The sequence below is a fragment of the Fundulus heteroclitus genome, chromosome 1 (genome assembly GCF_011125445.2).
Source record: "Fundulus heteroclitus isolate FHET01 chromosome 1, MU-UCD_Fhet_4.1, whole genome shotgun sequence".
In the NCBI taxonomy this organism is placed as follows: Eukaryota; Metazoa; Chordata; class Actinopteri; order Cyprinodontiformes; family Fundulidae; genus Fundulus; species Fundulus heteroclitus.
The window spans coordinates 32,720,289-32,748,164 of record NC_046361.1 but is presented as its reverse complement, the minus strand read 5'-3'; the positions used below and the strand labels follow the sequence as shown (position 1 = coordinate 32,748,164).

Below are 27,876 nucleotides of genomic sequence, written 5' to 3'. Positions count from 1 at the left end.
TAACAGAGCACTTCGCTCTCAGACTGCAGGTCTGCTGGTGGTTCCTAGAGTCTCTAAAAGTAGAATGGGAGGCAGATCCTTTAGCTATCAGGCTCCTCTCCTGTGGAACCAACTCCCAGTTTTGGTCCGTGAGGCAGACACCCTGTCTACTTTTAAGACTAGATTTAAAACTTTCTTTTTTGACAAAGGTTAGGGTTAGAGGGGTTTATGTTACCCTGAGCTTTCTCTGTAGTTATGCTGCTATAGGCTGAGGCTGCTAGAGGACATCAGGGTCTATTTTTCTCACTCTACTGAGTTCTCTTACTGTTCTCCAATTTGCATTGTTTGTCGTTATTTTGTTCTCTTCATAGAAGATACAACTGGTCTGGTGTTCTGTTAGCTGTGAAATCATCCAGAGGAGACATCCATCTTTTCCTCGACTCAGATCACTTTCGCAGGCCCTGCTGCTGCAAACCAATCAACCATTTTCCCATGGCATGATGCTGCCACCACCATGTTTCACTGTGGGGATGTTGTTCTTGGGGTGAAGGGACGAGGGTTTTGCGCCAGACAATATTTTTGTTGACCGCTAAAAAGTTCAGTTTCAGTCTCATCTGGCCAGAGCCCCCCGACAGATGTCCCCCCGACATTTGGGGAATCTCAAAACATGCCTTATTATTTTTAACACTAAGGAATGGCTTTTTTCTATGAACTCTTCTATAAAATCCAGCTCTATGGTGTATAGCGTATTGTGATCCTTTGAACAGCTCTGCAGCTCCCTCGGGGTTACCATTGGTCTCATTGATGCCTCTCTGATCAATGCCCTTAATTTGTGTATATTTTCTCCTTCTCCTCTCCTCTAATGCGTGTGTGTGTGTGTGTGTTGGGGGGGGGGGGATGTCAATATTAAGTCTGATGTGTATGGGTGTCATGTTAGTTGTCTGCCTCAAAGGTAATTTCACCATGGTAAAACATTGTGACAATAAAAGATTCTTGATTCTACTTAACCAACTTCGGTTCTGTGCAGATCCATCACATAAAAAGGTAAAAGAAAATAACAAATATTAAAAAAAAAAATTTAAATTCTAAAAATTGCAGGTTGGACTTTAACAAAATAGGTAAAAAAAAGCCAAAGAGGGTGAATTCTATCTATCTATCTATCTATCTATCTATCTATCTATCTATCTATCTATCTATCTATCTATCTATCTATCTATCTATCTATCTATCTATCTATCTATCTATCTATCTATCATTATTATTAAGGGTTTTAACGGAAACGTGGTACCTGAAGTACGTCATGACGTCTCCTTCCGTCTGCGTAAACTCCAAACTGTATGATGTAGCAGGACGTGGCTAACAGGGAGCTAGTGACGGCACGACGTCCGAAACACTTAAAAATCCTGAAAAGAATTAGATTTACTTAATGTCGGAGTAAGTATATCAGTCATTACTCGGATTACCTTCCGCACATTTGACTCTAAACAGCTGTTTTTTTTCTGTTTAAATTTTCCAAACTGAGCCCAGGTTGCTTAGCTCGAAAGCTAATATCGTATTTGCTAACAAGGCTCGCTAGTTAGCAGACGTTTAGACCCAAACCGTGACAGCCGGGCTTTCGGCTGCCTCACCTGAAGCGTTTTGGTATTTTTTTCTTTCACCAAGACGCCAGTTTCCCAGTAATATAAACCCCTGTACTATACAATTTAATGTTGGGGGAAATAACAAATCCCGTAGACCCAACCAGCCTTTGGCGCTTAGCTAACTTGTGCAGGGCATGCTGAGAAAGAAGGTGGAAAAATGTGTAAGAATGGCATCCTGGCCAGAATGTGCTGCTTTTTCCCCTAAACTGGGTCAGGCAGCAGTGAACCAGAACAGTACAGAACAAGATGTTGGGTTGTCCTTGAGGCGATGCATAGATGGAGGATAGCTTTGGACGACCACGTAGCATCGGTTCAAGGGTGGCGTGGGAACATGACAACGTTGCCATTGCAAGGGTTTTGGGGGCGATTGTGCATAATTGACGCTCCTGCTATTCAATAATTTGCGTTTAAAATATTTTGTTTCGTGTTACAGATTAAAATACTACTTATATTGACAGTACTTTCAGGGGTTTGAACTTGCAAAAGCACAACCCTTCTGAGAGGTTTATTTCTCTCGTTTTGCTTCATGCTTCCGTTTTCAGACAATGATAGTCAGAGTAAATAGATAATAATACGTTTTTGATTTAGGATTTTATTTCTTAAAAGGAAGAAAGCTGTCCAAACCAACACACCCAGATGTTGAAATTGTAAATGCCACTTTGCTTAATCTTGATTTTTCAGTGTTCATCCACAAATCATCGATTAAGTCTCACTAGACACACCTTAGCTCGATCATTGCCAAACCTGCAGAATCATGAAATCTGTTAGGTAGAACCTGTCGGACAACATGAAGTAGGTCTTAAAAAGCAACAGATCATGCTCCAATGTTAATTAATTATAGGGCGTATGAAGATCAAAGTTATTTAAATCTGTTACCCTGGGAAAGGCTGCAAAGCTGTTTCTAAGTCATTGGTTCTCCAGTGAACCATTGAGAACCTTTATGCAAAAATGGAGAAAACACGAATTATAAAACTTCCCAGGGGAGACCGGCCTACTAAAATTACTCCAAGCTTGCGTTAAAGAACCCAAAATGAAAGCACCACAGCCCTCTGTTCCCGATTCAATGCTACTTGAGATACTTGGGGGAAAAATAGCCTCTGTGGGAAAGTTTCAATGCAAGCAAAATACGCTGCTGAGCAGAAGTAAAACATTTGCTAACATATAATGTATAGATTCCCGAGACCTTTGGAAAAGTGCAGGTGACATTACATCTGCCGTGCAATCAACATGGGAATGATCTAACCGCTGGGTTGTCCCCGCTGAGAAAATCCTCATGGGAGAAAGTCTGGCCATTAGGTTGTGAATATAAGCTCAAGCACACTTGGGTAATGAGGCAGAACTGATGATATGAAGCATACTAGCAAGTCCACTTTTGAATTGTGCTAAAAAAAAAATAACGGGAAGTTTTTGAGTGGCCTAATCAAAGTCTGGACTGGGACCTGACAAAGATGCTGGGGAATGCCTTTGATTTAGCAAAACCCTTTTGATGTGGCTAAATTAAAACAACCATACAGTGAACAGTGGGCCCAGGTTCCTCCACAACCTTGTAAGACTTGTTGCCAACAACTTTAGTTGCTACCAGCTGTGGAGAAATCAATTTATTAGATTTATTAGACATGGATTAGAATAGGGCTTGTTTGATAGTTGCCTTTAATGAAGGAATTCCTCATTTAAAAATCTAACTACAAACCTTTAAAGTCACTTTCCTGTTTTTTTTTTTTTTGTATTTAGCCAGGTTATTGCTGTCTGAAATTAGAAATTACTTTTATGATCTGAAACGTGTGCACAGCCAAAACTAAAGAGAGAAAACCCTTTATTTTTAGGCACTGTATTTGTCATTTTCTGGCGATGGGTTGCTTTTGCAAAACGTGAGGCATCAGCAAAAGAGGTAAATGGAAACATTTGAGGCCTTTTGTGTTTGAGGTAGGTACCAGCAGCGTTGTGTCAGTTCATGCCTAACAAGAACTAGTTTTAAATTCAGTTTAGTCTGGGTAAAATGAATCAATTGATATGAAATTTTGACCATAGGACGGGTAAATGCCACGGCGCGCTTCTGAAATCCTGACCCTACTTAAGCACAGTGTATTGTCCAGCTGCTCTAAACACCTGTCAAACTCTGTCATTTGGCCCAACTAAGTGTGAGAACCACAGTGGAAATGGGGTGAAATCTAAAATCTGCAGTTAAAGTAAAATAAACTTCATTTTAAACTCAGGCAGTTTAAAAAAAATTTAATTGGTTGGAGACACAGAGGAATGTGAGTCCACCGATTTAAAATAAATAAAACAAAATATACTGATTTTCTGGTGTGCCCAAAATCTTTTTTTTTTTGAAGGGTTTTGTTTTCAATTTTAATGTTTGTTTGCTTCTTGTTTGTTCAGGAGGTTGTGGGTTGTGTACCATGGGGTACGACGTTACGAGGTTCCAGGGTGAGGTGGATGAAGACCTCCTTTGTCCCATATGTAGTGGAGTACTAGAGGAACCGGTGCAGGTACGTATTTATTTCAAAGATTAGCCATTTATAAGGCTGTACACTGACATTAAGATGACTACACAACTTGGGAATGCCCAGATGATGAGGTCATTGCTTTAAGCCTTTAACTGCTTGGCAGCAGCTCAAATTTGCTGCTAACTTGTGACGACATGGGAAAATCAAAAGAAGTCAGGCAAGATATCAGGAAAAAAGTTGTGGACCTCCACTTGTAAGGTTCATCTTTACGTACAATTTCCAGATGCGTACAGGCGCCACCTTCATGTGTTCAAGCAGTTATAAGCAAGTTTAAGCAGCTGGTTGGAGAGCATCAACCATTCCAACTAAAACACTTTAGGGTTTCTGCTACATTTAATTAATCGTGGAGCACCGTCACGGCAAAATAAAAGCTGCCACACCTTCACAATGAAGTTTTTTTTTTTTTTATATAAAATATATGGTAAAACAATGTAAAGCATGAGATATATTTACCCTATATTATGTATAGCCTATATTTGTCCACTCCTACTAGCCATAATCCTTGTTTGAAATGGATTTAAACATCATGAAACGTTAAAATGTACTTTATTGTGAAAAACCAACATGGCCTGCTCTTTCCTGTATGGCTGCGAAGCTGCTAGTGGCTGCTGTGTTGCGCTGGTCTCAGGAGGGAAGGAAAACTAGAGAGGACAGTCTAGTGTTGCCCATTTAGCGTCTTTGTTGCTATATTTGCCGACTTTTCAGACACCCCCAGCAATTTTCTTTTAAAAAGCGACTAGCAACAATGACTTTTAGCAACTTTTATCGTTTAAATGGCGACTTTACCAAAAGCACAAGTCATACTGGATTCACTTTATTGTGACTCCCTCAGCGCTGTCTCACAGGCACACCACAGCTGCTGCTGCCTCGTCACATAATTATAGTTCTTAAAATAGTCTTTTTTTTTTTGTCCCTGAAACTCTTGCACTAAAATAATTCCCTTAATTTGATTCACACACTGCTTCAGTCACTCATTCACCTTTTTCACTTTGTGTGCCTGTGATAACTGTCTTTTTGCTACAGTTTGTTTTATGTCGTGTGGATTCAGGCAATGTAATAAAAGTCATAAATCATTTTGTAAAGGTAAGTTTTAATTCCAAACACACTGATCATCCTACCTACAAGTGGTAACCTATTATATGGTAGGATTCACGACAAAACTTCCCAAATTAAACTGTCATGTTCGATAGAGAAATATCCCGGACGAGCCCCCATTTATGTTACATCCCTAAGAATGGAAGTCCTGGAGGCAAAGGCTGTGATACAAAATGTATGAAATAAACCGAGCTACCAGCAACTTAAAACTTCTGAACTAAACCCGGCTCAGCCTAAAACGGATTTATTTTCCCGATTTCAAGGTTTCACACATAATTTAACAAACAACAGAAAGGAAGTGGTAAATTTAAGTATTTCCAAACTACAAAGAAAATAAAAAAACAAATCTTCTCTGACAAAAGGCCCCCTGGCTGGCCAGAAAACAGGAGAAAAACCCTCCATCAATCCATCCATTTTCTAATTCCCGCTTATTTCTGCAGGAGCTAGTACCCATCTCCAGCGGTCATTATGTGGGAGGCGGGGTACAGGTCACCAATCCGTCACAGGGAATCAAAAGCAGGGAACACAGGGAACCTAAAGCAATCAAGTCTTTAATGTTTGGAGACATGTCCTGTGGCATGAAGAAAAAGAGTTTAGCTACAAGGACCATAGTTACATTTGGCCAGAAAAAGGTCGAAGCCTGAGAACAAAGCCCCCTCAGTGAAGTATGGGAGTGGCAGCATCATGATGTGTGAATGTTTGTTTTAGAAAACAGATGGCCTCATGGGGAAAGAACCTAACGAGGCAGCGTCTCAGCTCAGAAGCTCAACCAGGAAGTTGAAGCTCGGGTACAGGTTGGTCTTCCAAATGGATGAAGACCACAAGCGGGTGACTAGATAATTTACAGAGTGAAGGTTAAGTTAACGGATAATCAAGTGAATGTTTTGGAGATGGCTAAGGTGAAAAGGTGTGGGTGTAATGCGGCCTACAAACGTCTCCCAGTTGCATCAGTAAGCAGTATTACAAGTCATACCGCTTCAAAGGCAAAAACACTGAGGAAATGTCTGCAAACTTCTGGATTTAAAGAAAGCAATCTAAAGAATTTTTTTTTTTTAGCATTCTGAAAAATATTAGCAATCTAAATGTGAGTTAAAAGCTTGAACTCTTGTCGTTGCAGGCTCCACACTGTGAACATGCCTTCTGCAATGCCTGCATAACCCAGTGGTTTGCCCAGCAGCAGATTTGTCCCGTCGACCGCACCGTAGTGACGCTAGCCCACCTACGGCCCGTGCCCCGCATCATGCGCAACATGCTGTCCAAGCTTCAGATCAACTGTGACAACGCCAGCTTTGGCTGCACAGCCACGCTGAGGCTGGACCAGCTGCAGTCACACCTCAAGGACTGCGAGCACAACCCGAAAAGGCCGGTCAACTGCGAGGAGGGCTGTGGGTAAGTCTCCTCCTTTTGGAGTTTTGTTAGTTGAGAACGTCTGTCGGATCATTTGGAAATCATAAAGTCTATGGTCTATTGATATTTTAGTTCTGTTTCCTGCAGGCTGGAAATGCCCAAGGATGAGCTGCCCAACCACAACTGCATCAAACACCTGCGCAGCGTCGTCCAGCAGCAGCAGACCAAGATTTCAGAGCTGGAGAAAACGGTGGCAGAACACAAACACCAGCTGGGGGAACAAGTGAGAGCCTTTTTGCTGGCACATTACCACAAAGACCAGATGACATTTACTCTAGTACTGATAAAATACGTTAAAAAAACTGTTGGAATCGGTCAATAATTTGAAAGTTGCAGCTTCTTGCGAAAGCAAATGTACCACGTTGGACTTTTCAGGCTTTTCAGCTTTTTTATCCCCTATAATAAAAAAACTCAATGCATTTTATTGGTATATTGGGTGAAAAACCAACACAAAGAAGTGCATACTTGCTTAGAAGAAGGAAATAGATGGGTTGTTTGGGAAATGCTCTGTCCCAGTCTCTATTCTGCTGCAGCCTGTACCAGGTTTCTATCCAGGATGAACATTCATTTATTAACCCAGAACAGATTCCATGTTCTTGCTGATACGGGTCGTTACCACAGCATGACGCCACCACCGCCACGTTTGAAGGGTGGAGATGGTGTCTTTGGCATGTACACCACGTGAATCATGTCTGGGCCCAAGCACCTTGTGGCTTTCTTTCAGCCTCTGGTCCATAAAGCTTTTTTAGAGCGGATGGCTAATAGTCAGGCTGTCAACAGATTCTTCTTCCTGAGCTTTGGACCTTTGCTTTGTTCATCCAGAGTTGCCTGGTTGTCCTGTCGGTTTAGGCAGAGGCACGGTTCTGGTTGAGATTAAATGACACACAGGTGGACCATTTACTGGTTAGGTGACTTCAGAGGTCAGTTAATTCAGTGGAATCAGAGCAGAGGCCTCAGATTACACATGCATGCAATGATTTTCATAATTTTAAGTATATTAAGACAACATAAGACAACATCAGTTTCCTTTCTTTTTCCAATTATATACCCTGTTTACACCAACCGTTTTTAACCGTGCCGAGACCAGTCCGAGCTTGGTAACCGAGATAACTATCGAGTGCAAATGGAACGCAAACTGAACTGAACTGAGCCAGACACAACCGGACCGCGCTAATTGCAGACCAGTTCCATGTGTGGGTTCGACTGTGATAAACCTCAACATCTGTCGTTGTTTCCTGCGTCTGTAAATACTTATTAGACGTTCGTTTGTCTTATCCATTTCCCAAAAGCCGACTCTATCAAGTAAATTCACCAAAAGTTGCCGTCTTCGCCTGACTCTGCTAACAACGAAATATAACCAAACATAACTTCCTGAATGTTACGGGCGCCGCCATTTTTATTTGCTTGATTTCGTCCTTCAATCCAAGAGAGCAGCAGTACCGCAGATCGTCACTAGGAGGCGAGGAAACCAAAGAACCGAGATAGCGTGATGTGTAAAACGGTCATCAGAACCAAGCTCGGCTCGGTTAACTGATCCAAGCTCGGACCGAGCTCGGCACGGATCGGTTTAACAAGGGTAGTGGAAATGGGGCTATAGACTACTTTATGACGGTCTGTCATTAAATCCAATTTCTTGTTGTATTGTGACAATATGTGGAAAGATTTATATATATATATATATATATATATATATATATATATATATATATATATATATATATATATATATATATATATAGAAACAGTGCTCAGAGTGCAGAAGAGGAATTGTTTGGGAACATGGAGAGGAGGCAAAATGAGAACAATGACCAGAGCAGATCCTGGCTGGTAAATTCTCCGGGACAAATGGATCAAATGCTAGATCTGTTAGGGAGACCTGTTGACCACCTTACAGGGTAAAAAGTGTCCCCTAAAATAGCAGGCGGTTTAGTTTTATTCCATCTGCTTTATTAAATTAGTTTGATGTAATTGCCCTTTCAAATGTCTGAAAGAAGCGTGTCTATTTTATGAGTTTGTTTTATCTGAAAGTAGCTGTTTCCAAAAAAGTAAGCAACCAGTAGCAGCAGTTAATGAAGTTATAAAAAATATAATAAACAAATAGCTATGAAAAAAAAATATTATTATTTACAGATTTTCTGTATCATTAGAAAATAGTGTCATATCAAGATGCTATCATTAATTAAAGGCACACAACATACTTTTTTTGTTATTTTAGATTTATTTTGCGTATATATGTTTTTTAACAATATTATTTTCCATTCATTTTTAATCTATGACAATACCTGCTATGCCTAATACTCTCAAATTTCACTTCCTGCACATTATTCCCCTCAAAACAATCGGTTGTTACAATTTCAATAAGTTTTTAGCTCTAAAGACTACGCAAAACAAAGGGGGGGGGGGCAATTAGTGCCCTGTGGCAGCGGCCTCAGTCACCTGTCTACTTTATGGGCTGCACTGAAATGCAATTTCCTCCCTGGGGGACAAATAAAGCAATTCAAAACCAGTGACCTTCATTTTTGGTGCTGCAGTTCTGACGCAGAGGCTCAAGTTGATGACATAACTCGTAGTGTCCCATTGTCCAATATTGCACACTTGTAACCAACACACTCAAACTCTTAAGTGCACTTCCGCCAGGTGCACACTTCACAGTGGGGCGTAGGGTGTAGTGTGAGTATTGGGATACGGCCATAGAAAGGTCAGTAAAGCTCTTGAACGTGCATCAGACCGCCCAGACAACACACACTAATGCTAGCCGTCTTTAGCTTCACGGGCGGCCCAACGACGAGGTTCTGTCTCTTCGAGCGAAACGACATACAAACGTGTTCAGTCTCTGTTGTCTATAAGTTAATGTTTCAATTATTGCTGGACGATATAGGAAAAAAAAGTATATCAATAAAATAGAAATAATATTGATCGATATCAATAATTATCAACAAATTAAAAACAAATATTTTAACCATTTTATGCTGTTGCTTAGTGACCTATTTTTAAATAAAGAACTCACAAATTGAATTCAAACTCAACCCTTTATTCAACCAGAAAAATAAACACGTGCTCTCTGAACTCTTTGAAGGGGGCGGAGCTTGGTGATGGAGCGTTCCTGGCTCTGTCTGTGATTGGTTGGGAGGATGTAGTGAACGTAATATTAATCTACATGATAGGCTATAATGCAAAAGGAAGGAAAACTGTTAATATATTGAACTTCTTATTGAACCTTTTTTTTCCTGTCGTCGATATACGTCTGTCGATCGATTTATATATCCTTATTTAATTAGTTTGAATTAATTTGTAAGTGGTACAGGAGCAGAATATAGTTTTCACAAGCGTAGAGCGCCCTTTTGCGGCTATACATGGTAATATTTACTCCTTGGTTCATGTTGGTTTAAAAACATGTTATATATTTGATATATAAGTCGCACCTGACTAGAAGTTTCAGGATCAGCCAAACTATGAAAAAAAAGTGTGACTTATAGTCTAAAAAATATGGTAATCATGAATTAAGGATTGTTGATTGGGGACAAAAATGTAACAAGAACGTGTCAGAAATTAAATCTCGTTACAGGAGTTTTTTTAGGTGATGTCTGTCATGTTCATAGTCTTGAATGTTACCAACTGATAAACTCTTTATTCAAAGTAAAATATTAAAATTTAAAGATATTGTTTATACAAAAATTTTGGAAATAATGTATAAAGCATTGAATAAAAGTCTTCCTTCTGGTATTCAGAAATTATTTAAGTTAAGAGAAAATAAATATAATTTGCGAGGTTTGTTTATATTTGAATGTGCAAAAGAGAAAAGTCAGATAAAGTCTAGATGTGTTTCAGTTATTGGTGTGAAACTGTGGAATGAATTGAATGATGAATTTAAGTTATGTCCTTTCTTGGTGAACTTTAAAAGAGTTTTAAAATGTAAAATGATAAAATCTTACGCTGTTATGTAGATCTATATATGTACTTGAATTTGAATTTGAAGAAATCCTGGTAGGTTGTAAGGTTAAAAAAATAGGGTAGGCAAGAATAAGCTTTGCTTCGGCCTATCCCTTTTTTGGTAAACTGTGAGTTTGTCTATTGTTTTTTTTTTTTTTTTCTTTTTTTCTTTTGCTGTTACTTGTGTTTAATGTGGACAATTTACCAAAATAAATAAAGTGATTGATTGATTGATTGATTGATTGATTGATTGATTGATTTTTTTTTTTTTTTTTATGTCCAGAAACGAGACATTCAGCTGCTAAAGGCGTACATGAGAGCGATCCGCAGCGCAAACCCTAACCTGCAAAACCTGGAGGAGAGCATAGAGTACAACGAGATCCTGGAGTAAGCCACGTTTCTATTGTTACCCCCCAGTCGATCCCCCTAAAAACCCAAAGCGGTTTCCTATTTTGTTTCTCACGCTTTCCCCCCCCCCATGTGTCTCCTCAGGTGGGTGAACTCCATGCAGCCGGCCCGGGTGACCCGCTGGGGCGGCATGATCTCCACGCCGGACGCCGTGCTGCAGGCCGTCATCAAGCGCTCGCTCATCGACAGCGGCTGCCCCCTGTCGATCGTCAACGACCTCATCGAGAACGCCCACGAGCGGAACTGGCCGCAGGGACTCGCCACTCTGGAGACGCGGCAGATGAACAGGCGCTACTACGAGAACTACGTTGCCAAGCGCATTCCTGGCAAGCAGGCGGTGGTGGTGATGGCCTGCGAGAATCAGCATATGGGGGAGGATATGATCCTGGAGCCCGGCCTGGTTATGATCTTTGCTCACGGCGTGGAGGAGATCTTATAACCCCGCCGCGGCCGTCAGTCTGTCCAGAGACAAGTGGGGATGTTTGGCCTTCACTCTGTGGAGTGGAAGAGGGTTTGTTTTTTTGTTTTTTTTCAAATCCTCTTCAAAGCGAAAGCTGCAAAAATCTGGCTTATTTAAAACAAAATCTTAGGCTCACTCCTAAGCTTGAAACTTATGCCTTAAAGTAAGGACAAAGACTTTTATGAACCTGGCAAATAGAAACATAATCTGATATCTAAGGTGAAATATGTTTACAAGGTTTATATTTAGTGCATTACGTGATCTGATTGTTCTGCTACTAACATAGTAATAAGCTTACACCCCCCCCCCCCATTTAATGCCCTCGCTTGTACAAATGCTTGTAAATACAAATAACTATATTGAATTCTAACTGTAATACTCACCACTGTAATTAGATTGTGATTTTTTTTGTTGATCTCGGTTCAGTTTGAGCCCGTGTTACCGTCTGGAGGGAAGTCGCCTCCGGAGATTTCTGTGCGCTTGCTTTATCGTTTAGTTTCCTGTGAACATTTCACAAGACGTCGTGCTTTTCCGCTTTAGATTGTTCAGACCTTCTGTGCCATTTGTTTTATTTATTGTGTTGCCTTGTTTTTTGTTGTTTTTTTTGTTTTGTTTTTTTTTGCAAACATATGATTGAAGATTTACCATTTATTGTATGGGAAACTGCCTTTTGGTGAATTTGAAGTTTGTTGGTGGACTTTAAAAAAAAAAAAATGCTTGTTATCTTCGTTGCCTCTGTTGTTCTTGTACGTCGGATCCAGTTGAGGTGTTTGATTTGCAGTTTAACGTCTGAAACGTCACTCAGTGCTATCTATGATATTTTTTTTTTTTTTTTTTTTTAAGAATTTAAATACTTCACTTGATGCTTTAGGCGATTTATTTTCTGACTGAATTGTAGAAGTTGAGTTTTTTTACGGCCGCCGGACACCTTTCAGCGACGCAGCGCGGCGAAACACAAGTTTGGAGATTGTATGAATATTTGTGAAGTCACACTTGATGCTTTTGCAAAGAGAAAAAAAAAAAAACTCTTTACCTTGAGTCACTTGCTGCTGTGGTAAGAGGAGCAAAACTTCAGATGATATGAAAGCTCTTACTGGCAGACTGCCCTTTTCTTTCTTCCTTGTTAATGTTTTTTTATTTGGTCTGTAATGTAAGGTGTGTTGTACAGGCAAGTAATAAAACTTTGAACCTCATGGTTTTCCTTGTGATCTAGACGCTTTTAAAATGAACTCTTGGTGTAATGCCAGCTTTCACCACGGCATGTCCTCGGAGGACCGCAGTTCCTTGGGAGGGCATCAGATAAAAAAAACAGCTTTGAGTCAGTAGACTGTGAGGGCGTTAAGGAGGTGAGGGCGGTGGGGAAGTTAAGTGGCGCCGCTTTGGCTTATGAAACTAAAGAGAGTCGAACCACTGGACTCAGACAGAGAGGTCTGACCCAACTCTTCCTCCTCCTCCTCCTCGCCGTCTATCCCGGACGCCCACATGATTCCCCTGCCTGTCATCCTCGTCCTCATTGTGGAGCCTAATCCCTCATTGTCGTGCTGGCTGGCATGAAATCATCTGCTTCACCAGATACCGTGGCTCAGTTATTCTCCACCGACGTCATTCGTTTCAGAGTCAGAAACCGGGCACCGCAAACGAACGAGCGAACGTCTCTTTATTGTCGTTGCACTAACTCAAAGTGCAGAACTCGAAGGTGCACGGAATGCATAAAACATAAATTTCACAGGATTCTTTAATTTATCCATTTATATATATATATATATATATATATATATATATATATATATATATATATATATATATATATAGAGAGAGAGAGAGAGAAGGTCGCAGTGGACCAGGACCATGAAGGTCCTGGGTTTGAACCCTGGGTCAGGCCTGCAGTCTTCCTGTTTGCATGTGTGGGTACTCACCAGGTACTCCGGCTTCCTGCCACAGGCCAATAACGCGACTGTTCTCTCCAAGTTGCCCGTAGCTGTGAGTGTTTCCTGTGATTGACTGCCCACCTGTCCAGGGTATACTCCACCCCTTTGCCCAATGAGCCATAAGGATGGGCATCAGCCACCGCACAACCCTGCATGCATAAGATAGATAGATAGATAGATAGATAGATAGATAGATATCTTTGTCATTTTGTATGCACAAAGTGCATAAGCAGATAAAGTAAATAGCAGAGGTGTCAAGTAACGAAGTACAAATACTTCGTTACTGTACTTAAGTATACTTTTTAGGTATCTATACTTTACTCCATTACTTATTTTTCTTCCTACTTCTGACTTCTACTCATTACATTTTCACACAAGTATCTGTACTTTCTATTCCTTACATTTTTAAAACAAACGTTACTCGTTACTCTTGGCTTCAGTTTAAAATTTATAAATATTTATTTCACGAAATGTGCGCCATCCAATGCAGATCATTGGCGCCATCCACACCTAGTGAGAACTAATGTAATTGGATGAGTTATATAACGCAAACACTCATTGGTTAGCTATTCTATAGCTATTCTCTCTTTCTTTCTCTCTTTCTCTTTCTTTCTTTTCTCTCTCTCTCTCTCTCTCTCTCTCCCTCTCTCCCTCTCCCCCCCATCCCTCCCTCCCTCTCTCCACACACAAACTACATAGAATGTTTTTGCACCAAAGGGTACAGTTTACCTTAGGTATTTGATGGAACTCACACATTTATGTTCTGGCAGTTCTGCAGGCTTAATCTGTTTGAAATTAAATTCCAATAAAGTTTGAGAGAGAACATGCTCCTTGAGTGACTTTGTCTTTGGCTAATGGGTTAATGATTATGTTGTGTCTTAGGCCACATGTAGAACTAATCAGTGTTTAAATTAAGCTTTCAATTCATATAGTGGCATTTTTTTAAAGGTTACTTTATACTTTTATACTTTAAGTAGTTTTTGGAGCACATACTTTTTCACTTTTACTTGAGTAAAGAGGTCAAGTTGATACTTCAACTTTTACCAGAGTGTTTTTAAACTGCACTATACTTCTACTTAAGTAACAAATGTGTGTACTTTTGACACCACTAGTAAATAGATGGTTTACATACGTAGACAAACAGGTTATGTGGTAGTGGGGGGTCACAGCTCAGCAGACTGACTGCACAGTGAAAGAAACTGTGCTGGTACTGATGCACTGGAGGGGAGTAATGTCTCCAGGGTGAGAGGGGTCAGCTTTTAAGCAAAGCTGCAGGTGTTTGGATTCTAGGCCTACAGTTCCTGGGGAGGTGGGAGGTTGCAGCCAAGCTTGGCCTTGTCCCTGGCTGCAGCGAAGCAGACTGTGACAGCTGATGTGAGGATGGACTCAATGACGGCAGCGTAGATATCCACCATCATCTAAATCCTTTGTCAAACCCTGCCTGGTGGGGTTCTGCTCCCTCTTGAGCTCCTGGGGGTGGCAAGGAAGCAGAATGGACTACATCTCTTCCTTGAGCCAAACAACTGTTCATCCATCAATTGGAGCAATTGTCTATACCCGCTTATTTGTGCAGGGTCGTAGAAGACTTGGTGGCTATCTCTAGCAGCCATTGGGCAAGATGCAGGGTCCACGCTGGGCAGGTTATCAGTCCAGTCACAGACAACCTAAGAGTGGTTTGGAGAGACCTAACAGTATATGGGAGAACCCCTTCATTCAGGGACCACATGCAAACTCCACATAGAGAGCTTGCATGGATTTGAACCCACGACCTTAACGGCATGTGCAAAAATGCCATAAATACAGTTGCACCTCAGCTAAAATAATTCACCCCCCAACTGCAAACGAGGGTTTTTCCAGCAAGAAACACATAAAGGGGCAGCTGACGGCAACGAATCAACCGAGGAACAATTTAAACAGCGCCACACAACTAAGTACTGTATCACAAGTGGTTTCTCCAAATTGTTTCCAAAAACATGACTTTCAGAGATGACTGCGGTCTGAAAAGTAACCAACCCCTTCGTGACAAGCAGAAGAGAGAGGAGTCCCCTGTTCCTGTTGGGACCTGCTGCAGACATTCATAGCCAAACTGACAGCAGATAGTTCTGGAGAATCTGTGCCTGATTATCATGGAAGGAGGGGCTCTTTGCATTATAGTTTAATAAGACTATTATTATTATTATTATTATTTATATTATTATTTTTGCTACAAATGCCACCTGAGATTTTCAACAGGGCTCCTGCAGCCAAGCCTTGGTGGACTTTGCGCTGCTGGAGAGTCCAAGGCCAAGGCTCAGCCTCCTCCCAGCCCAGGCAGCTCCCTTGGAGCAGCGCGCACTGCGCTTTCCGCGGCCATTTGTTTACTAAAAGCATTAAGTGTATCCCGCATTGATTTCCTTTTAAGTGATCCTAATGGCAAGAATCGTTTTGACGAGAATCACTTGACGGCTCCTCTGCGCCTGTGTGAGTGTGTTGGTTTGGTGAGGAGGGGTGTGTGCACGCAGGGAGCAGCCGAGGCGGCGCTTATGGAGGGATGTTCTCACTCACTCTCTGCCCTGCACTAGTTCACCGCTTTCACTCCCACCGACTCCACCGCCTCGGCTTGAAGTTGGCCGCTCTCCGCCTGCTCCTCCTCGGCTGGAGAGGAAAGCAATTAAAAGCCAAAAAAAAAAAAAAAAAAGAAAGAAAGAAAGAAAAGGATTTTTGCCCGGGCTGCGCCGCGACGGAGCGTCGACAGGAAGGTAAAAACAAACCCAAAAATAAGAATAATAATAAAGCGACCCGCCGCCGACTGTACGCGTCCGGACTCCTGCTGATTGAAGTTTGGCTGCGCGTTGATTTTTATTTTATTTTTTTAGAGCCAGATGAACACCAAGCCTCTCTGTTTCTCTCTCTCTCTCTCTCTAACACACAGAAGGATTATTTTAGTCGAAATAAAGGGCGGCAGGGACGGAGGGAGGGAAGGGGGGTGCTGTGCGTTATCGGTCTGCACATAGTCATGTGGGTGCTGCAAATGAACGCACTGCGCTGCCGTGCCTCGTTAAATGAGCACAAAAAAAAAGCCAAACAACAGCCATTATTATTTCAGTTCCCTTTTGCAGGCTCCTCTTCGCGTCCACTCCGGACGCGTCCTCTGCTCGTGTGCGCGCTGACATGTCGGATTTCCCCCGGACTCAAACTGTAGATGTTGCTCTGTGTGAACTGTCCGGATGATTTACGACCCAATATATGCCCGTCACTGCCATGGGCCCGGTGAGCAAACAGGTTTATGTTTCCCCCCCATGTGATAGGACCCCCCCTATCCTCCCTCACCCCCCCATGTTTGTGTGTGTGAGTGTTGCAGGAATAATGTGCTGTACTGGCGCTGGAAAGCCCAAGCAAAACAAACATTAAATGTCCCCAGGGAGGGGGCGCACTATATTTGTCAGCACTGGGATGGCAAATAATTATGATAATGATAATAATAAATCCTTTATGGCGGGAATTAGGCGTTGGTCGGTGCCACTTATTCTGTGAGGTCATTGTTACTCAGAGCTCCCTTTTGACTGTAATAGTGAGTGTAACTTTCACTTCTTGCATTACCTGGGAAGGAAAGACATTTAATCCGTTTTTTTTTGTTGTAATTTTTTTTTTCTTATTACCGACATCAATTAAGTTTTTGTTGTCATGTTGTCAGCAGGCAATAATAAAGACAGGGAGTAATTGATTTTCTTTATTACAGCGCATTATGCGTGTTGATATTTACGTCTGTGGACACCTCAGCCTTCCTGTTTATTTGTTATTACTACATTTGAGGCTTGGAACCTTTGTAATTCTGTGATCTGTTCCTGTTGAAACATTTCGAGATGCAAGGTGACCCGCACTGTGATCTGAGAAATGACATCAGTGGTTGCTAAGTCTAATTATTTCACTTCTCTAAAAATAACAGATCTGTCTCGTCTTTATCCATCACTTCCTTTATTATATCACCATGCTGCTGGAGTTAATTAATACCAAACGTGGCATCCACAAGACGGGCCAGACTTTATAACGGGGTTACAGGGCAGCAGCCGCTGGGCCATGTTTATATTTATTTAAATTTTTTTGGGAGAGGGAACACAATGTTTTACTTCTTCTTTTTTAAATTTATGCATATTTTGAAGACATTGCACTTTATGTTAAACTCATAGGCTCATGTCGGGTAAGGTGTTTTGATATGGTTAGACTTTAATTAATAAGAACAATACTCAAGTATGTTAAAATTGTAAAGTCATCGACCCGAACCAGTTGGTAGCACTGTTGTCGTGCAGCAAGAAGGTCCTGGGTTCAAATCTCAACCTGGGGTGTTTCTGCATGGAGCTTGCTTGTTCTCCCTGTGCATGCATGGATACTCTCCGGGTACTCCAGCTTCCTTGCACAGTCCAAAAGCATGACCATTAGGTTAATTGGTCTCTATAAATGGGTGTGATTGTGCAGGGTTGTTTGTCCTGTGTGCCTCTGTGGTGCCCTGTGACGGACTGGCGACCCGTCCAGGGTGTACCCGACCTCTGGCCCAGTGAACGCTGGAGATAGGAACCAGTCTATTATGAAACAGTTTGGTGTCTACGTTTAGAAGCCTTTTTCCAATGCCTGGTATGTAATAATGTAATAAGTACATTTCTTACTTATATCTTGTTAAGTACTGCAAGTTTTAGAGTTGGGCATAGAAGCTTTTGCTTCTGCCCCCTTTTTTAGGTCACCTTTTTTCATTGTTTTTATGTATTTGTTGTGGAAATTTCTGTTTTGTGACTGAAGAAAATGTACTCAAACTCCCCCCAAAAACCATATAGATAGATAGATAGATAGATAGATAGATAGATAGATAGATAGATAGATAGATAGATAGATAGATAGATAGATAGATAGATAGATAGATAGATAGATAGATAGATAGATAGATAGAGTAAAAAATACATTTAATGTTTCACTTTCAGCTAGTGGATTTGTAAGCGAACTGGTTAAGCCCCACCCCCCTACACCCTTCCAAAAAAAAAAATTTAAATAAATAAAAAGAAAGAAAGAAAAAAAAAGAAGCTGTATAGTTGTATGACAGCATTTTACCTCTCAAGTCTGGGCAGGTTTTTTTTTTCTTTTCTTTTTTTAATTTTCTCTATATCTGAGAGCAGCTTGCCGTTCTGCAAGGCTGCCTCCACCAAAAAAAAAAAAAAAGCTATTATATAAGTCACATTCAAGTCTGAAATCGGAGTGATGGGCAGTCCTCACTTTGAAGCTGGGGAGCGAGCAAAGCCTCGCCTACATTTTCCAAGAAATCTGTGATTCATACGGCTGCGAACGTCGTTTTTTTTGTCTGTTTTTGGTTTCTTTTAGAATCTATTTCTGCGATGTTCCACTTTATCTGGTGTTTCTCCTAGGCTGAGCTGGTAGTTTGCATAACATTGAATTCCTCAGATAACACCATGCAGCAACACACAAGGGGATGCCTTGTTCAGTAGATTATACTCAGCTTTGAACACACGGTATTGAAATATTTTAATGTAACTATTTTTATTATTACAAAACAACTGTTATGAGACTCTCATGGTACGAAACCCTTGAGCAAAAATGCCAGGATTTCACGATTTCATGGTTTTGGCCAGCTACGGTGGTTTTTGTGCAGAATAATCTAAATTTTGGCAGTCTGCCCTTTATACGATAGCACAAGTATAACAAGCTGGTACTAGCTGGGTAATTAGAGGAGTTATCTACTGCCTGTAGTATGTCAACCATAGTTTTATAACAGCATTAGCTTAATAAAATTGAGAAGTTGCATTTTTGTAGTGTCCACATAATGACCACCTATCTGTCTTTTCTTTTGCAACAGGAAATATTTCCAAATGGCTAAACTTTTTTGAGCCATGTGGCCATCAGTGAGCAGCAACATGTGGGGGAGGGATGAGTTTGGGTTGCCATGTGCTCCAATAAGATGGAAAAAAAACTCCCATGACTCTTGTAATTTCTAGCGCCTCATTAAAAAGCAGTTTTAAAGGGGACATATCGTGCTTTTTAAAGCCCTCCTTGTCATATTAAAATCATTCAGTTGTGGCCACATCCACGCAAAGCCGAACAAAGCCGAATTAAGATATCCTTACAGAAATGTTTGAGTGTAATGATGAAACCGCCTGAAGCCCAACAAGTCGTAAATAGGTGTTGTAATACGTATGCCACGCCAGTGGGTGGCGCAGTACTGCGGTGACGCACTGTAGGAAGAAGAATAGATATTTGTTGCAATCACTGCTGGAGTAAGAAAAGTTGCTTTTATTTGGACCGACGACGAGGTGGAACATCTTCTTCGAGTGACACTTAAATACAAGACCGGGAAAGCAAAAAAAACAGAAGGTTGAAAGCGAGTTCATGGGAGACTTTTCAGATGGGGATCGCAGTTATTGTTGTTTTTGGGAAGGCGGTGCATGCGTGTTAAAGGGGAAGCGCGGCCTATGTAGGGTCGCGCCAGTATCTAGCCGGTTATGCGTATATGGGTGTCACGACTCACGACGGAGGCGCCACAGACGGCGTCTTCAAACCTATCCACTCTGGGAGTTGGTATCAGATGTAGTTGGTTTGGCGGAGGCTCCGTTGTGACGGGACAACCCAACCGACAAAGAGGCTTGTCGTATACACCCAAACTCAGGTTCGTCTAGACGGGGCCTGAGAGTAACAGATTCTGGTGCTGTCTCTTTAAATGCAAATGAGGCGCTTTATACCACGCCCCCCCTCCAGGTTGCACAGCGTTACACTCCAACCCGTTTGGCCATTTTTGTAGTTTGCTGAGGGGACGTTGTAATGAATTAGGGGGTAAAACCGCCAGCAACCGAACATTTTCATTTATCTACTTGTAGCTCCAGGTTCCTTCAGCTTGGACTACAAAATCACAAAAAAATATATAAAAATATATCAATAGCGGATTTGCGAAATTTGTTAGCTGGTGGTCCATGACATTGTTTAGCAGTCCTGCACCAAATACCGTTATTCTTCAAAAAACATAATAGAGAAAACTGAACAGCTTGAAAAATATGACCCAAACAGAAAATAAAGATATCTGCACAGCACCAGGAGAGACTAAATTCACATTTTCTGCACTCCTAGAGACTTTAAGTGCACAGCAAAATGTATTTAAGGGCTAAAAAAGTGGATTTTCATCATATGTCCCCTTTAACTATAGGAATGGTATAGTGGGAAATTGTTAGTTTTGAAACCGCCTCTTTAATACAGAGAAGATTTTAAGCTTTTATTTGTTTTTAAAGCTTGGTAGAGGTAGAAATGTTGGGGTGACTGAGGTTTTTGTTTTGTGGCCACATCTCGACAATCGTTGAACCCGCACTTTTTTAAATCAACGCTCAAGATTTTTTTTCCATCCAGACAGGCTTTTAACACTTAAAACTGTGGTGACACTACTCCGTGTTCAAGGTTACTTTATCAGTAAAACGTCGGTGGGATTGTTTTACAGTGGTTCAAACTTCAAAACTTCTGGTTTTATCTGGTTTTTAACCTGTTTCCTTTTATACCTCTGTATATCTTTGGTTACATATTGCTATTTGTGAAGCTCTTTCATCACCATTATTGTGGATGTGGAATGGACCAACCAAGATTAATTTGGCTGATAAAACCTCTGCATTACTTAATATTGGTAATTGACCCATGTTTATTTCTAAATGAATTGTACTCCTTTTTGCAAATTAAAAAAAACGCTCATTTGGGCGTTCAATTGTTTAAGGCAATTAAGCCAATTGAATCAACTATACAAATAGGGCCGACCTTACATTTGGCAGTACTGCTGTAAATAAAGCAGCTGAAGATGTTCCCCAGAGCTTGAAGGAGTAGAGGTACAGAAGTGTATGTTTTTCCTCTTCAGGGTTAGTAGATTGTAGTTTAACCTGCAAAGCGACCCCCTGAGCTGACAGACCATTTATAGTAACGGAGTATTCCCATGTCGGCGCAGTGACTCACCATCTCATCTGCACGTTGAAGGCCGTTTAGAGCAGGGCCGCTATTTTTGAAGGGTTCTGGCATGGGAGGATCAGTAGTTGGAGAGGGAAGACTCAAAGCTGACCACGGGTCCCCCTCCTCCCCTCCTCCCCTCCCCTCCAGCCCGTGGATCCTCCTACCTGTTAGTCACCCGTGGCGGTGCTTTGACAGAGAGCAGCTGATGGAGGGAAACACTTTCCATAGCAACCGTGCACGTCGGTCCTTCCCCTCTATTAATCTGATGCAATCTGCGCACACTTCGCTGAAGAGAAGTGTGGCAGTTTCAGGACAAAAAGCCCAACACTATTTGTAGACTGCCTTCTCTTTTTTTTTTTTTTTTTTTTTTTTTCTTTTTCTTTTTTCAGAAAACCCAAAACAGTCTTTTCCAACCACAGGATGACAAAGTCGGTGACTTACACTCTGCAAGAGTTGCAAAACAGCAGATTTCCTTGACACAAGCCGTGGGTGTTCTGAGAGCTTGCACAAACACCCCCCCCCCCCACCCCCCACCCCACCCCCAGTGGAAAAAAGGTCATCCCCGAGTGAAAGAAACTGCTTTTTCTTTTCACGCTCTTGTTGTTGTTGTTGATGATTTAACGAACAGAAATGAAGATTAATTATTGGGTTGCGTAACTTTTCCGAGGGATCGTGCCTCGGGGTTTTCCAGCTAAGCGGCGCTAGATGCAGGTCAGGATTCTCACAGAGATGAATCGCTTTCTTGAGCTGTTGCTTTTCTTACCGCTGTTGCATTTACACGTTACTCCTATTTAAGGAAACCGACCCGTCACAGTGTGCGCCCTTGCTCGTGTATTCCGGGGCCGATTACGTGCAACAACAATTTGTTTAAACAAAATCACATTTCGGCTCGTCTGTCAGCGGCGAGAAACAAACTGCCCGACAGTTAAGTGGCTCCGCTCGTTGCCAGCACCCAGATCTTTGACGTCTGCACGCGAGAAACTTTTTCCACATAAATGTTTCTATAAAGGAGCATAAACAGATTCCTCATAAAGCATCTGCCATCTAACTCTTGAGTCCCACACTGGGACCAGAGTCGACCAAACGGTCCGTATTTAGTCTTTTTTTAAACACAATGGTCTTCCTGAAACCTCCTGAAATGTTGAGCTCCGTCGTTTAGTTGATGCTGTTGTCGTTTTAGATGCCTCTCCCGTGTTTGTTTGCCCGCAGACAGCCAGCTCTGAATATATTATGCCGTTCATTTCTCCACTAAGTAGCACAAGGGACGCTTCTTCCTGTTCTCCATGTTCCGACTGGTCCTGATTCCCCCCCAGCATCAAGCATGCAAATCATTATCTAATCAGGAAGCCAGGAATCAGATTACTCAGATAGGATCAGGATCGCGTTAAAGTAGACAAAAAATGATGATGATGATGCTCGGTTGGTAAGGAGACAAAATACAGGTGAAACCAGATATTTACAGACGCTGTATAAATCGACACATAACCTTCTTTTTCCTCACTATCTGTTAGATCGGACTCACTTTTCGCAGTTTCAGGTCACTTAGGATGACCAAAAATGATCTATATATGTTCCCTTTTTTTTCTCTAGAATCAAAAGTTTACATAAGCTTAAATTACTTCGCCTTTAAACAAATGAGGAAAGTCAGAACGATGATTTTTTTGGGTCATTTTCAACGTTGGAGTTATTTAAATGCACACCTGTAGGTGTTTTTAAAGGCAACACCTCAAACACGCAACTTCTCTGGGTGACATCATGGAAAATGGGAGTGTGGGGGGGGGAAGAATTGGCAAGATATCATACAGAGAAGTGTGGACCTTCATAAGTTCGGTTCCGCTTGGAGGAATAATTTGCAGATGCCTGAAGGTGTTGCTTTAATTTCTTTAAACGGCTTTGTGCCAGTGGAAACACCGGGTATTAATGCGTTTTGATGCCAAACGTGTACGTTTCAGCCCTGGAGCAAAAACCAACAACTTTGTGAAAAAAGGTTTGGGCTGAAATATCACTCAAGAGCGCAAAAACGGCATCACTCCAGAAGCAACAGAAAAAATAAAGATTAGAGCTTAGAAACTCACCGAGGGACAAAAAAACCGGAGCAAAGTTGTGTGGTCTGGTGAAAACGAGGTCGCAAAATCATAAACTTGACCATTGCTGCAGTTAGAGGAGGAAGAGGGAAGCTTGCAAACCCGAGGACATCCTCCCAGCTGAGTAGTATGGGGGTGGCAGCATCTTGTTGTGGTTTTTTTTTTTTTTTTTTTTTGCTTTTCTCTGCTGCAGGAGGGACTGGTGCACTCTGTCAAATAAGTGCATCGTGAGGACAGAACATACATGCTGAAGCAAACCTCAAAATGTCAGCCAGTTAAGTTAAGGCTTGGGGGTAAATGGGTGTCCCTGAAAAGGCGCGTGTGTGTTTGTTGTTGTTGTTTTTGCAGCTAAGCGAGAACAGTTTTTTTACTAGTACAGTGAGGACTTTGATGTAAAGTGAGGACAAAAAAAAAGGTCCTCACTTTCTTTTTCTGGGCTAGGGGTTAGGTTTAGGACTAAGGTGTTAGTTAGGTTTAGGTTAGGTATAAACCCCCAAAGGTTAGGGTTAGGCCGTAGAAAGGCTTGAAGATGAATGGAGGACAAGGCACGGTCCTCACTATGCATATTAAACAAAGATGTGTGTGTGTGAGAGAGAGAGTGAGGCGGCCTTTAAACCAGACTTGGTTACACCAAGTGAGAGGAGCAATAAGCCCAAATTCATGAAAAAATCCCCAAAACATTTGACCAATACAGTTTAAAAGGTGGGCACAGTTGATGGCACCGTTGCCCTGCAGCAAGAAGGTTTTGGGTTTGAATCCCAGCCTGCACGGTGTTTGCATGTTCTCCCTGCGCATGTGTGGGTTCTCTTCAGGTTCTCCAGCTTCCTCCCACGGTCCAAAAACATGAACTGGTCTCTCCAAACCTGCCTTAGGTGTGAGAATCTGAGGTTAGACTTTCTCTTAATCTGGCGTTAAGCAAATAGAAATAATTTAGATTAGCCTAACGCACCTAAAAACGGGAGTTTAGTCTGATTTATTGTTAAACATTGAGCAAAAAAAAAAGAAAGAAAGTTTCTTTTTTCGTTCAGTGGTTTCAGTCGATACAGTGTTGCTCACGTCAAAAACAGGAAACGAGGATCATTCAGACGTTTCTAAAATAAGAGATACACAATCAGAGGCCTATTTTTAGTCCATTTATGAGCCCGGAGCACATTTTGCGGGAATAAGCGGCGGATCAGAGCCGGTTAGATTTTTTATTAACGATTCCTTCAGGTGTCCCCTCTGCTGTCCACGCAGGGCCCGGCCCGCCTCACCGGGCCGCACAAACACGACTGCTAGGCAACGTCGCCGCTGACCTTTGGAGGGAATTAAGCGAGGACGGCGTGAACCTTTCAGAGTCCAGCGAGAGTAAATGGATCCCAATCACATGCAGGGAGGGCACGGTATACCCGGGCGTTGTTTTGTTGCTTTTTCTCAGTGCATTCTTTGTGCTTTGAGTCGTCCGATTGTCTGCTCGGTGCAGGCACCCGTCGCTGATTCGAGCCCCAGCTGCAGCTGAATGTGTGATAAAACCTGGGGACAAAAGTGTGAACGAAAGCTTCAGAGTGATCCTCTTTTCATCAGCCTGCACTGAGAAACATCACGCACTTTGCTTTTATTCTCTGTCCCTGAGGTTGACTGTGTCGGTATAGGGAGAGGTAATAGATCTATACAGAAGCTTGTTTTCATCTGTACTTTCATTTAGTATAAAGGGTTTTTGTCACGTTATCTACAGTGAAAGTCTCGTTGTTTTTCTGTAAATTTATTTGAGCCGATACTGAACGTTAGCCTTTAGGTAAACAGAAGGCTGTTTATGGCTTTAAAGTCTTCACAGTAGACAAGCTTTTGAGTTTTTTTTTTACTCTCCCAAGCTTCTGATGGCTTTCACTCTGCAGACATTGATTAGTATTATCAGTATTATCTGGTATAATGTAAACTTCGTTGCCTAGTATGTTTAAAGAAGCTGTTTTCGGTTTTGCTGCTCTTTTATTTCCCATTTCTGGTGCAGCTGAAGTTTCGATTCATTTAAAACGTCGTCCTTTAATACTTTTTTTTGTTTTAGTGTAATACGGGCAGGTTCTCATGCAGCTTTTCTTTTTATCATCGCACAATTAAACTAAACAGCTTACTGTAAACCAGCTTCACAGCAACATACTCATCTGCAGTTAGAGAAAAGGAAGCCTAATAGTTGCAAGGAGTACAGAGCAGAAAAGTAAAAAAACAAAAACAAATCTGTTTTAGCTGATGAGCACATGTGAGAGCACATTAACTAGATGTTTTCTTTATTTATCTGAAATGATTCCATTTCCTCCTCGTGCATATTTTAAACGAACATTAGCTCGTTCATTTCCTAAGAGCACATGTTATCTCTTATGGAGCACATTATGCCAGAAGTGATGGAAAAGATCACATTCCTTCGGTAACACAATTGTATCTTAACTCCATTATGTACCTCATCAGTTCTGGAATGATTAGTGTTTGTTTTTGTCTCTCCTCTATGACAACAACATGAAACAGGATGTTGTTACCTGTCCATTAATTCATTTCCCCTTAATCATTAATGAGGTGTATATTTTCCTGCCTCTCCTCGGCCATAACAGACTTTCCTTCCATTAAGGGTTTAAAGGCACACCCAGTAGCGGAGGAAGCTTTCGTAACGATGCTCACCTCGTGCTTGAAAGCTGCCCTCCAGGTCAGTTCATGCAGCACTCATGAGCTCCTCCGCTGTGTCATTTTCAAAGGTGTTGCTCACTCTCAGCTTCGTGTGACATTTAAGTGTCTTCCTTTCCAAAATACGAGGGGAGGTCCCTCTGCAGCCCAGATTGGCTGTGGTAGCCTTGCGACTAATATGTCGTTGTTAAGCTGCTAATTCTTGCAGACCACACCGCTGCTTGACATTTACTAAACCGACTGCATCCGATGTTTGACTCTTTTTTTTTTTTTTTTTTGGACGCTGATATAGGCCAGAGAGAGACAGAGAGTGTGTGAAGCAGATTTTTGGGTGCAGAGAGTCCCCAGAGCCGATGTATCATGGGTGCTGTTCGTCTGAAACAGTTTCTGCCTGACCCGGTTTTGACTGGCTAGCTGCACGTTTGGGTGGGTCTGACGGAGACGTTTCGTAGGCGGCACAGCGCGTGTCTTTCTGAGTTTGTTGGGAGGCTCCGACATATGAGGAAAGTTAACCTTCAGGGTATTTGGTGTGCTGGACCAAGTCAAATTACTGCTAAATCATGAAGTGGAAAGACAAATGTGTTTTTATTTTTTTTCTAAACCAGGACATTTGAATATTATAGTCTGGCTTATGCATTCAGCCTCTCTGAGTCAACCCTCTGTGAAACCAGCTTTTACTTCAGTTGCAGCTGCAGATGTATTAGTGAATGTCTCTTATCAGCCGAAGCTTTTGGGCAATCTTCTTTGCAAAATCGCCCAAGCTCAGTCAGATTGGATGGAGAGAGCATCTGTGAACGCACCTTCCCAAGGCTTGCCGCAGAGTCTGGACTTTGACTGGGCCGTTCTAACACGCGACTACGAGCTGATTTAATCGCTCTGCTTTCGCTCTGAACCTATGAGGCCACTGCCCTCCTGGTGAGGGAGAAAAGTCATCGTGGTCTCAGGTTTCTGCAGCTTCTAACAGGTTTCCCCCTCCAGGAAAGGAAGGGCCATCGACTCTGACCAGGTTCCCCCGTCCCTGCTGAAGAACGAAGATGCTCCCACCTCCACATTTTGCCGTGGCGAGGGCTCGTTCAGGGTGATGTGCAGCGTTAATTCTCCGCCACACTTAGCGATTTGCATGTAGACCTAAAAGCTTTATTTTGCTGTCCTCTGACCAGAGAACCTTTTTCCCTCACTAACGCCGTGTCCCCCACACCTCTTGTGACAAGCAGCAAATGGGACCTCTAATGGCTTTCTTTCGGCAAAAGCTTTTTCTCTTTTTTTTTTCTTTTTTCTTTCCCCTTGTCAGTTTTTCACAAAGGCCAGATTTGTGGATGGAATTGCTAACTAGTCGTCCCTGTCAGCAGATTCTTGCACCCGAGCTGTGGCTCTCCGCAGCTCCTTCAGAATGAACACGGGCTTCGTGCCTGCTCCTCTGATTAATCCTCTCCCTGCCCACCCTGTTAGTTTTAGACGCTCGGTCAGGACTTTGGGGGCTTGAAAAATCGCGACAGGCTCTCTCTCCATTCGTGGATGACGGATTGAGCGGAGCCCGGTGAGAGGTTCAGAGCTTGGTGTATTGTTTTCTAACCGAACCCAGCGATAAGCTTCTCCACGGGTTTCTCGCTGCGGTCCCTGGCCTTCGTGATGCCGGGTTTGGTCGCTAAGGTTCTCAGAGGACGGCTGGGTTTATAATGAGATCAAACGGCACGTAGCTGGACACTTTTCTACTTATAGGACGACTTTGTGAGACATTTAGTTGCCCTGGACTTTATTTAGGGGTGTCAGAGTAGAGGGGGGTTGAATCAGAAAACCTTTGAAAACCGTCCAGTTTGATTTTAATTCAGTACTTTG

At 42.0% G+C, this 27,876-nt stretch overlaps 2 protein-coding genes across 2 annotated transcripts in view; both read left to right on the top strand.

Moving 5' to 3' along the window:
* The first annotated feature begins 1,281 nt into the window (after positions 1-1,281).
* rnf41 (ring finger protein 41) lies at positions 1,282-12,619 on the top strand. Its single transcript, XM_012875537.3, has 6 exons — positions 1,282-1,413; positions 3,999-4,108; positions 6,339-6,610; positions 6,716-6,851; positions 10,842-10,945; positions 11,051-12,619. The coding sequence occupies exons 2-6, from the start codon at positions 4,019-4,021 to the stop codon at positions 11,403-11,405; spliced, it is 957 nt and encodes a 318-aa protein (XP_012730991.1). The 5' UTR covers positions 1,282-1,413; positions 3,999-4,018; the 3' UTR covers positions 11,406-12,619.
* Positions 12,620-15,886: 3,267 nt separating this feature from the next.
* Positions 15,887-27,876, top strand: part of dgkaa (diacylglycerol kinase, alpha a) — a 30,667-nt gene continuing 18,677 nt past the window's right edge. Inside the window, exon 1 of the mRNA XM_012875536.3 lies at positions 15,887-16,092. The gene's annotated coding sequence lies outside the window, so the exon portion shown is untranslated. The remainder of the gene's footprint in view (positions 16,093-27,876) is intronic.

What these genes read in the sequence shown, in the direction of transcription:
- rnf41 (XM_012875537.3), top strand. Translation starts at nt 4,019, where the DNA reads ATGGGGTACGACGTTACGAGGTTCCAGGGTGAGGTGGATGAAGACCTC. An exon ending in AACACCAGCTGGGGGAACAA is followed by an intron (nt 6,852 to 10,841) that starts GTGAGAGCCTTT and finishes TTTTATGTCCAG; the next exon opens with AAACGAGACATTCAGCTGCT. An exon ending in GAGTACAACGAGATCCTGGA is followed by an intron (nt 10,946 to 11,050) that starts GTAAGCCACGTT and finishes GTGTCTCCTCAG; the next exon opens with GTGGGTGAACTCCATGCAGC.